We start from the raw sequence: 11,179 nt of genomic DNA, 5'->3' as shown, positions 1-11,179 counted from the left end.
TGCCTTTAAAAACATAGAGTATACGTATTCATACAGGGAAAAGTTTATAATAAACCTACAAGAAGAAGAAGAACTTGCTGTAATATTTTTACCTTTACAGTGCAACTTTTTTGTATTTCATGTTGTTGGCTTCTTTGTATTAATGGGGCAAATAACATGCTATTGATCGTGGACAATAAGGCATGTAACGAGCATATTAGCTGTTTGTTGTCGTATCTACAAATAAAGCGCATGTATAGAAATTAATTTCTAATTATGTACAATATTTTACCAAAGCCATATGCGCATAACAATCATAACGATATTTATGAGTGGGAACGCTTAAACGGTGGTTGATGATTTAGACGGAAAATTTAAGTGTAACACACAATTCTGTCAACATGGCTGCCCCCTCGAGGAGTCTTTTAAGAGGTCAGTTTTAAGCATTACATATTATTTTACTTATATTCTGTTTATTCCAATGTTTTTTTAGATGAATAACATACAAGCTGCTATGTGCAGAATATAGTGTATATATAATGTGCTGATCGTACAACATCTACACAAGCTAACAGTTTTCACCTCGATCTCTTATAGTTATGCTTATGTGAATTTATGCAGCGTGTCTGTCAAAAGGATAAATTATATTATTTTAATATTTATTAGATGCATTACTTTGGATTGAGTAAACAGAAAGGAGCCACATGTTTTTAAATTATTACAAAAAATGGCCATGGTAACCAATAATTGATGGCATTAATGGCTACTCACAGTATCTCACAGTGACAACTACTGTAGTAACTATGGTATCTTGATGGAAACTTTGGCTAGCATGGTACATTTAGCAAGAAAGCTGCCTAGTGGTCATTTTGATTCTATTATGCTCGTGTCTTGTTTCAATTACAGTATTACCCAGGTGTCAGAGTTTGTTCTTCACATGCAGAGCTCCTTCTGTCTCCTGCAGCTCACTGACTGCAAACAGACAGCAGCATGTAAGATCCTACGCTGCTACCAAGTAAGTTCAGTTTACACGATTTAGTCTTTACCTTGGTAAAAAGGTTGTCTAATAAAATTCAGAAATTTTGTATTTGACATGCTGAAAAACTAAGAAACCATGCAAAAACATATGCAAAGAGGAGTCATGTTCTTCATCAACTCTTTTTGTAGACAGAAAGAGAAGAAAGAGGAGAAGGTTCAAGAAAAGGTGGTGAAAGAGAAAAAAAAGGTTGATGACAAAGACAGGCATAAACCATATGGACTCACATACTGGGCTCCAGTAGATGATGTGTACATGGTGAGGTACTATCCAAAACCTGTCTATGAGACACCCGTGGCCATTGAAATGCTGAAGAACTTTCAGAAACTGGACTTCAGTCCTGAAAACCAGCCTGTGTACATAAATCTACGTCTGGACATGAAGCTGGAGAAAAAGGTACATCTTGCATGGTTGTTTTATTAAGCTAAGTTTGATTTAAGTAATATTTGCTTACAATAATAAATTAAAGGTGCAGTCTGAAAGAGTGACAGTTAGTGGTCGAAATGGGTACTGCAGTCCAATTCAAAATATCTGAGACTGTCGTTTCTCCCACAACCTGCTTCTCAGACTGGACGGCGCTCACACGGGTTGCCAGATTGAGCACACGCAACAGGAACGAGCGCAATGGACAATGAAAATTGGCAATGCGCAGTATCATTGACCAAAACAAAAACAAACATTCCAGCCTGGAAATGCACATTTCAAAGTAAAATAACTGGCTGTAGAAGTGTTTTTCTGAGAAACAAGTGTAGCTGTGTCTGAAACCGTTCACTCATTCACTAATCCCTATATAGTGTATGTCATTTGAGTGCACTATATCTGCAAGGAGCGAACGAAATGAAGTGAGTGAATTCGGACGCTGACGTATACACTGCGTTGGAGATCTGGCGCAGAAACGGCTTCGTCACACGTAGTGACAAAACTCCTTTTAACTCCTAACTCCTTTGTTACTTACTTTATAAAATAATATTAACAACAATAACAATCATTAATTACTTTATTTTGTAATTAAATATACCTTCGTGCCAGCTTTGTAGTTTCATCGATTGAAATTGTTAGAAACTCTCACGCTCACAGATGACGTGGTCGTTGAGCGCCCTCAGGCAACCGTTAAGATTACATTCGAATGAATACGCACAGATGATTATCGAATATTTTTAAATCATCCACCAAATTATCATCTGTTCCATTCAGTTTAACGAGTTAACAACAATGCCACAAATTATTAAAACACCTGGGCCCGTATTCATAAAGATTCTAAGAATCCTCTAAGAAAACTCTTAATTTAGCTTAAAAACTTTTACGTAGGAGTCTTAGCTTAAAAGCGATTCGGGACCGATCTGAGAGCAACTCTTGAGTATGGAAAAGACAAAAACTTTCATCTTAGTAAGGAGGCGGGGTTGACCCCATTGCTATGTATGACACAATCTTTTGAAGACTGTGATTGGTTGGTTGTCCAAAAAAAAAAAAAAAAGTGATTTTAAGTATAGGGTCTATTCTAAGCCTTCACTTTGAAATTACATGCGTAATTTTTCCTATTTGACCATTCTCACTCACACACACACACACACACACACACATTATATATGTGTATATAAATCCTTTTTTTTTATTACCATGCTGTTAATTTCCTATAAGGTATTTGATTGGCTTAGAATGATAAAAATTGTTCCACTCTTTCCAATTACACTGATTGCTGGCATGTCTATTTAAGTGGTGGTTTGAATGTTGGTTTTAATGTATCAAACATGGAATTTTCCCAGTTGCCAAATATCGTAATGTAGTGATTACTTTCATTTCTGGCGCTATGGCATTTCTGTGCTGTGTCGGAGATGTTAGCGCGTCTCTAATAAGATCAGTCACAAACATGATCCCTGCACGATCTAATCTATAGCGTCTTATTAACTCACTGTTATTCATTGTCTGCAACACATTTCTTCTCCCTCTTCGTCTTTCTGCCATTTTCTCTTCTGCTAAAGAAACCTTAAAAGTCCTCGTCCGTGCTCCTAACAATTTTGACCTTAAGACCTCTTTTAAGGGTTAAGATGCTTTCTGAATTACTTTTTTCTTTACTAGGATTTTTTCTTTAATTTTAAGAGTAAACGCCCACATTTCTAAGAATTTTCGTAGAATTTTGTCACTAGGAGCTACTCTTTGCATTAAGATTCTTTATGAATATGGGCCCTGGCTGTTAGTAAAACACATTAAATTGAGCTAATGCCTAAATAATATATTTTAATAATAAAATAATATAATTTAGCTTATTAATACCATTCCATTTAAATTTAAAATTCATCTATATAATATTGTCTCTACATTTTAATGTTTTATTCGAGTAATTATTAATAAAAAAAGGTTTAAAAAATCTAAAACCTAAAACTAGCATGAAATAAATGTTAAAGCAAAAATAAGAAAGCTGTGACGTAATCTCTGGTTTAAACTTGCGCGCTCAGTCCTCTCCGCATTGGATTGTGGGAAATAGTGCTTCAGCAAGTGTACATCGAATGTACACTCGAATTCAGAGAGGATTGTGGGTAAAAGTAGTGAACGGATGTGGGAATAATGTCGTTCACTCAGAATTCGGACACCACTACAAAATGGCCGACACCCTATATAGTGTATAGGGAGCGGTTTTGGGCACAGCTTATATAAACTTTGCATGTTTCCTCAATATATGGAAACATATTATGGTATTTTTATGCTTTAGTAGAGTGAAAAAGTTACATACAGTACTTTTAAGAGAAACATTTTGAACTACCATTCAAAAGTGGTGCCTGTAAGATTTTTTTTTTATAATTATTTTGAAATTAGCTTATGAAATTAGCTTATGCTTACCAAGGCTGCAAATGTTAAATAAAAAAAGTAGTGTTTTGAAATATTCAAATTTGTATTTCTTGTTTGTATGTCTAATCTTTTCCAATTTTTAGTTGAATTTATCAAATGATTGTTAATTAATGAATTTGAGTGGTTGCAAAAATGATTACACTACTTTTGAAAAGTTTAAGGTCAGTAAAATGTTTTAATGTTTTGAAAGAAGTCTTAAGTTTGCCAAAGTTGCATTTATTTAATCAAAGTACAGTAAAAATAGTAATATTGTGAAATGTTATTGCAATTTAAAATAACTATTTTCTATTGTAATGTTTTAAAATGTAATTGTTTTCTTTTTTAATGGTAAAGCTGAATTTTCAGCATCATTACTCCAGTCTTCAGCGTCACATGGTCCTTCAGAAATCATTCTAATTTGCTGATTTGCTGCTCAAGAAGCATTTCTTAGCAATGTTTCTTTATGTGCTACTAGCAAGTTCAAAAGAACAACATTTATTTGACTTTTCTTTAGTAGTAATGTTAAAGTCTTCCCTGTCACTTTTGACTATGTAATGCATACTTGCTGAATACAATTAATTTCTGGGCCTAAACTTTTTAACTGTAGTGTATTCCTTTAATAACTCGAACCACCAGTAACTAATCTGCAAAACTAGAGTAACTAACCCTGAATTAATGATGCAAAAAGTTTTGTTAGTTTGCTGGAAATGTTTCCAGGAAAGAGCTTTCCTGTGCTTTAGTTGAAGATGTCAGAGACAAGTTATAGCTGTTATGGAGCTGTTCTTGCTTCAAGAAAGCTTAAATGTATTAAGTTCTGCTGTTCTACACCATATTACGATGGTTCTTGAAGGTTCTTGACCTTGTATTTTGTATAACAAAAAGTTAAATTGCTGCTAAAATATGTAATATGTGACTAATACAAAAGTCTGTCTTTTCTTGTGATGGTTCACTTTTAATTAAATAGGTTCAATGAGCTAGAAACAATGTTATTTTGAGTTAACTGGATGAAAAATACTTCTCCTTAGCATGGTTGCAGAAACATTTCAGCACTATAACTGCAACAAACAATTATATTTAAACGGAACATTAAACCTTAATGAAATTCCATTTGTTTTGTTTCAGAAAAAAGTGGATCCGTTTGTCAGCACAATTCACTTACCACATCCCTTCAAGTCGGACAACAACAGAATAGTGGTTTTCACTGAGGTGGGAGCATCACGTTTACGTTGAACATTATAGGTGTCATTGACTGAATCGATTAGATAAGAATTTACAGCTTCAGGCCCCGTCCACACTACTGCGTTTTAGTTTAGAAACGGAGAATTAAAACGAATACGATCTCCGTCCACACCAGCGTTTTAGCTGCTTATTAGAACTGATCTCCGTCCACATTAAAACGACTGAAAACGCGGATCACGTGACCATTCACCAACACTGGGCATGCGCGTGCCGGTATAAACACAACTTCATTGATAAAAATTATCCCACCATGCGCTGGTTCTTCCCGGGTTAACCCAAACCCGACGCTCCATGTATGGTCGGTACCGCCGCTGCACACGGGAATTGTCACAGATCGCTCGAATAATAGCTTGCCTCCGGTGCATGTAGGCAGTTATAGCAGTGTAAAATGCAGAATTTACTTGCACAACAGCGGCTAGCAAAGATATACGCCATGACTGATGACACCCAATCATAGAGCCGAGCGTGAGCCTCGACTACGTCATCGTTTCTAAAGTCCTCCGTTTTGACCCGTCCACACTAAAATGCCCTCCGGAGATTCAAAACGAAAAACGGGTCTGCAGCGTTTCTAAACTTCTCCGTTTTGGGTCTCCGTTTTTGCCGTTTTAGTGTGGACGGGAGGTGCAAACGTAGCAAAAGGTCTCAGTTTTTAAACGAAAACGCAGTAGTGTGGACGGGGCCTCAGTTCAGGAGACTGTTCAGTTTACATACATTAATTGTAGAGTTATGGCTTTACAGAATCCAGATCAAGCCAGAATAGCGATGGAGAATGGAGCAACAGTTGCAGGTGGAGCAGAACTGATTGACAAGGTAAAGCTCATGAGAACTTGTTGGCTGAGAAGGACTTATTTTTTTAAGTTTTCAAGCAAAAAAGGTCCCAGTTACCCTGAATTCAACCTATGTTTTGGCTATAACATGGTAATCATTTATTGAAAAGAGCAATTGCTCATTTACTTTGTGTGCCTTTTAATCAATGGTAATTACAGATTTTAGTTGATGAGATCACAGCAGATTTCTACTTGGCCGAGCCAGACATTCTACAAAAGCTGCTTCCTTTGAAGAACAAGCTGAGGAAGAAGTTTCCCAAGAGCAAGAGAGGTCAGTGAGTTTCCCCATGTCATGTAACAGGCATGGTCTATTAATGTACAACTAAATAGTGGTTAAATTGGATTGTGTTGTGTTTCTTGCATCAGGATCTGTTGGAATAAATATACCCAGAATGCTTGCATTGTTCAAGACTGGTCATGAATATATGGTGGAGGACATCCATGTTAACACACAAGTTGCAACAGTAAGTCACATTGAACTGCTTTGGGTGACAGACATTTCTATCTATATATAATAAAGTAAGCGTGAGCAGGGTGATATCTGCTTATTTTCATATCTATGAGTTGGGTTTTTTTAACGTTTGTTAACTCCCTTTGGTTTGTTAAACAGCTGGATATGCCTAAGGAGTGTATTTTGGAAAACATTCATGCCATTGTAAAAGATGTGGCAAGCCATAAACCAGCAGAATTTGGTAAGTAATTTATGTATGAAGTATACGTTTAATTTATTCCAACCATCTCACAAACTGTGAGCAAATGCCAAGGCTGAATTCCTTTGAACATTTAAAAACTACAGAATTATGATGAATACATGTTTTTTACCATGTCCTTGCTCTCTACAATAGATTTGACATTGGTGGAACTTCTCATATTCTTTGACTTGAATAAAATGTCTTTTCTTCCAGGTCCATTTATTGACCGAGCAATTATCTGCAGTAGGTCGAGTGAAGGTTTGCACATCAAAATCGATGAATGGTTGCCACAAGAAGAGAAAAAGGCATGAGCTTATGTATATATTTGCATTGTACAAAAAATTAGACTACAATAAAATGGTAAATGTGATAACTGTGTGATTTATTCTGCAGCCAGTTTTTACAGCAGAGGCATATTTTAGGTAGAGATACGACAGAATGGTCAATAAGGATGCCCTGTTTTTTTTAGTTTTTTTTATTTGATTTATTAGACAGTAACAAAAATAAATGCATAACAAGAAGCCATCACAGTGACATTAGACATTTATCAGAACTGTCGAGGATAACACAAGAAAGTTACAAACTTGGGGGGGTCACTTTTTATATGCACATATTTTTATACTACCTTTAAACCTTTTGGTACACTTTGGGACCAAAAAAAAAAAAAAAACTTTATTCCAAACCTTTGTTGGTTCTTTTTCCCCCTGGGCCTTACATCCCCTATCTATAACAGCAGGTGGCAGTAGTCGCTCACACACGCTTTCTAAACTAATTAAGCTCATATTTAAGTTTTTTGTCTTCATTTTTGGCATTTTCAAAATATTCTTGTTAATGGCTAAGATAAGACAAAGACAGGTTTTATTGCATACAGCAAACCATAAATAATTATGTTGTTACAATAAAGAGCTGGCTTCTTAAAAATATTACTATATTTTTTTTATTGGCAATCTTACTGTAGGATATGCTAGTAGATGATATTTAAAAAATATAGCATGGTTTGAATTTCTTCAATTCTACAAAATTGTCCTTTTCTGTTTTTGCCTTTGAATGAGCACAACCAAGGATCAGATTGCGCTGTTGCACGTGACTCTCAGGAATCTCTGACCCTAAAGTGCACTACTATTTTAAGTATTCAAATGTTTTTAAACGTTTAATTCTGATGAACGAAATTTAATTTCCATTATTCTAAGTTTGGAATGAATGTTTACACATAAATTAATTGGCCTAATAATAATAAAAAAACGCATTAACAGAAGACCACCACAAAACCCAATCCACGTCAAAGCTTTGATGGCCACAGGTTTTGTTCCCACAGTGGTAGAGGTGACGGAGGAGGGGGGTTTCTCAACTCGTGAACGCAGCTGGTCGTGTCTCCAATAACTCACTTTAAAGAGCAGCTCGAACGTTCAGTGGTCGTTAAATGCGTGCTCCTCTGTAATTACTCGCGTTCAAGTTGTCTTTGCTATGGCCCCGTACTTTTAAGAGGCAGGGTTTTCGTGTCGGAACTGCTTTCTGTGAGGAAGTTTTCGCTGGAGAGCGCACTGGACTGGATGCTTCCCAGTAACGAGACCGACTCTCTGCAAGACTTCAAGCTCAGGCGCTGCTGAATGATTCGAGTCCTTGGGAAAGAAACGATGATGCGTTCTAATTCACATTCAACTTAAAGCGATTGTATTTTTGATCATTTTGGATTAAAACAGTTTCTAAAGTGAATATGGGTCCTATTTGGATCCTTCTAACCGTTTTAATTGGATTTATCACCATCTCCCCCGGAGCAGAAGGTTGGTGTTATTACCGTGATTTTACTGAATTCAGTTGAAAATGTGTTGCCTGCTATAGGTAAAAGCTGCAAATAAGCGCGGTTAGTTGAATAAAATAGATTTACAAATGTGTATAAATCAGTTCTCCTGTTGGTGCGCATGGAAATGCAATAAAATAGCAATGCGCAATACAGTCATAGCCTACTATTAAATAACTGAATGTCTATGTATTAGTGATGCTGTTTATGAAACTGCGTCCGCATCCATACGGATCTCTCTATCTGAATCTTCCTACATCAACTTGTGATGCATTTGCGTGAATTCACTATAACACACTAGTTATTGAGAAGTTGATTGACAGTCAACATTATTGCGATTGGTTTTCAAGATGAAAGTGTATCCTGACGGAAGTAGGCTTTCTTTGAGAAGTAAAACTTAATATAGACATCCTAACATAGTTTACTTAAATCTTAAAAAAAAAGAAGTTTCTGGACCATGTTTTCACGATTATCTGCATGCAATTTCTATATTAAATACATTTATTCCCTTGCCTGATGCCTATAAATGAATACAGTTTAGCTACATTGTTATGCATTAGGCTAAGTGTCTTTTAGTTCCCAGCTGTATCTGTTAACATGGCAAATGAATGTCAAACTTTTAAAACGGATCAAGAATGATTAAAACCTGTTGACTGACATCCTTTTCTCTTTACTGCTTTTGAGAGTAAAACGTTACATTTCATTAATGAACTGTGTGACAATCTTTTGTGCTCTCTCAAATTGGGTGATACGGGCATTTATGAATGTACAAGACCTTGTCAGACACATGATTGCCATGACTGTGACATTTGTCCACAAGTAATAATGAACTTGTTATTTGGCCTGCTAGTGAAAGCTGATGTATTGATCCTCTTCCACCCTTGTTCACCTCATTTTCTCCATCCACAGGAGCATGTGTCCATCAAGGCGCATTGTTTGCGGTACGTATCCATTCCTCCTCTTGTTTTCGCTCCCTTTTATTCTGAGCATTAATGTAGTTGTGTTGAGATTTGGGGCTTTAAGCAATAATCCTGGTCCATTTATGCAAGTCAGACATTGTGTCTTTAATTATTTAGTTGCCCATTATCACAGCACTGACACTGAAATGAGTCGCCTGGTAAAGTATCAGTAAGAATAGGTCTCACAGTCCCTACAGATATATTTGAGGAGAAATGCCTTATAAATAATAAACGTGCTGACTTTGTGAATGGTGCTAAGAAGGAGATGGTCTAGATTGTGCACCTTGAGAAATGGAAAGAAACCTTATATTCAGGTCTCTCTTTTACAGCTCAGTGCAAATTGTAAGACACCTCTCAGATTCCCATTCATTTTGCAGTTGTGAATGATGAGATTGCCCTTTCGTTGTTCCCTTTGCAGAACTAATGGTTTGTATGTTAACGTGTGTGTGTGTAATTTTATACTTCATCCATGATTACTTGCAGGAATAGTAACATTTTGAGTGCAAAGACACTTTCTTGTCATTACAAGAGAAAATACCTGCTTCACACAAGCTTCATACGTGGAACTGTGGTGCACAACAGGTTTTCTTCATGGTTTAATGGGAAATAATGACACATCTTGGTCTCTGCTATTGTGTAATGACAGTAATTAAAAGCAGTGTAAACACAGCAGCAGGATTCCTTCCTTCACTGCCCTGAGAACTGAGAATGGAAGTGAATGGTATGCGCATTATTCCCTAAAACTCTGCTCCTCCTGGGATTCAAGAGGCTTTGTGGGGAAAATGGGGAGCGGGTTGGAAAGACAGTCGTGGGCAGGTGGAGACATGCTGGAGGGAGTCAGGAAGAGGCTCTTTGAAGTTCAAAAGAAAAGTCAGCCAAAACACCTGGACAAGGAGTCCAAGTGTCCTGATATAAGACAAAAAAGACAGGATTTAAGTTGCAATTATGGCTCCAAACTCTTTTCAGAAGTCGTTAGCAAATGCACCAGTTAAGTGAATGGTTAAACCCTGTCAAAACGTATATAGCTAATTGGTCTTTTCGGTTTATTTCGTTTCTTGTTGTATTAGAAATAATACAATATTTAATTCTGTATACTTGTATAGCTTTCTTCAATTCAGCTAATTATGTGTTTTGTGTCAGCTTTTTAACCCTTTGTTTGATGATAGCGATGGAAAGTAAAGGTACACACTACCTTTTAAAGGTTTGGGGTCAGTAAAAGTTTTGTTTGAAGGCAAATACTTTTATTCTGCAAGGTTGCTTTAAATGGATCAAAAGTCAATGTTAAGACATTTATAAAAAGATATCTTTATTTCAAATAAATGCTGTTCCTTTGAACTCTCTTATTCATAAAAGAATGCTAAAAAAGGTATAATGGCTTCCACAAGTAAGCAACACAACTGTTTTCAACATTGATAATAATAATAATCAATGTTTTCTGAGCACCAAATAATCATATTAGAATTATTTCTGAAGGATCATGTGACACTGAAGACAGGAGTAATGATGCTGAAAATTCAGCTTTGCCATCACAGGAGTAAATTACATTTTAAAATGTATTAAAATAGAAAATTATTTTAAAGGATAATAATATTTCACATTATTTGTGTTTTTACTGTATTTTTGATCAAATAAATGGTGCATAAGATAATAAAAAAAATAAAAAAATAATGACCGACTCCAAACTTTTGAATGGTAGTGTATATTAATTTTTTCTCATTTTTTATGGTGTCAGAAACTAACCAGTTGTTGTGTGTAGCAGTGCCATGAAGGTGAGCATGTATATGTAATCTGAAGAGCCTGTTGAGAGTTATTTGGCAGTTGGTCTA

The 11,179-nt window shown here is 36.0% G+C and overlaps 2 protein-coding genes across 3 annotated transcripts in view; both read left to right on the top strand.

The window, feature by feature from the left end:
* Nucleotides 1-257: 257 nt before the first annotated feature.
* On the top strand, nucleotides 258-6,969 carry mrpl1 (mitochondrial ribosomal protein L1). The gene is made up of 9 exons (XM_082168791.1): nucleotides 258-411; nucleotides 886-994; nucleotides 1,147-1,411; nucleotides 4,961-5,044; nucleotides 5,816-5,887; nucleotides 6,064-6,175; nucleotides 6,271-6,368; nucleotides 6,515-6,596; nucleotides 6,810-6,969. The coding sequence occupies exons 1-9, from the start codon at nucleotides 381-383 to the stop codon at nucleotides 6,905-6,907; spliced, it is 951 nt and encodes a 316-aa protein (XP_082024917.1). The 5' UTR covers nucleotides 258-380; the 3' UTR covers nucleotides 6,908-6,969.
* A 667-nt stretch (nucleotides 6,970-7,636) lies between these two features.
* fras1 (Fraser extracellular matrix complex subunit 1) overlaps nucleotides 7,637-11,179 on the top strand; it is a 118,854-nt gene continuing 115,311 nt past the window's right edge. The window contains exons 1-2 of one of the 2 annotated variants that reach the window (XM_082168737.1): nucleotides 7,637-8,377; nucleotides 9,304-9,335. In XM_082168737.1, the coding sequence (XP_082024863.1) occupies nucleotides 8,311-8,377; nucleotides 9,304-9,335 (99 nt within the window). In that variant the 5' untranslated portion in view covers nucleotides 7,637-8,310. The remainder of the gene's footprint in view (nucleotides 8,378-9,303; nucleotides 9,336-11,179) is intronic. The other variant, XM_082168736.1, reaches the window with a different exon arrangement.

The sequence above is a fragment of the Leuciscus leuciscus genome (assembly GCF_965113295.1).
Source record: "Leuciscus leuciscus genome assembly, chromosome: 5".
In the NCBI taxonomy this organism is placed as follows: Eukaryota; Metazoa; Chordata; class Actinopteri; order Cypriniformes; family Leuciscidae; genus Leuciscus; species Leuciscus leuciscus.
The sequence above is the reverse complement of the archived record's forward strand: the minus strand, read 5'-3'. Positions and strand labels throughout refer to the sequence as shown.

Coding starts and splice junctions, on each gene's coding strand:
- mrpl1 (XM_082168791.1), top strand. CDS start 381: ATGGCTGCCCCCTCGAGGAGTCTTTTAAGAG. Junction 6,369..6,514: donor TTAACACACAAGTTGCAACA/GTAAGTCACATT, acceptor TTTGTTAAACAG/CTGGATATGCCTAAGGAGTG. Junction 6,597..6,809: donor CCATAAACCAGCAGAATTTG/GTAAGTAATTTA, acceptor CTTTTCTTCCAG/GTCCATTTATTGACCGAGCA.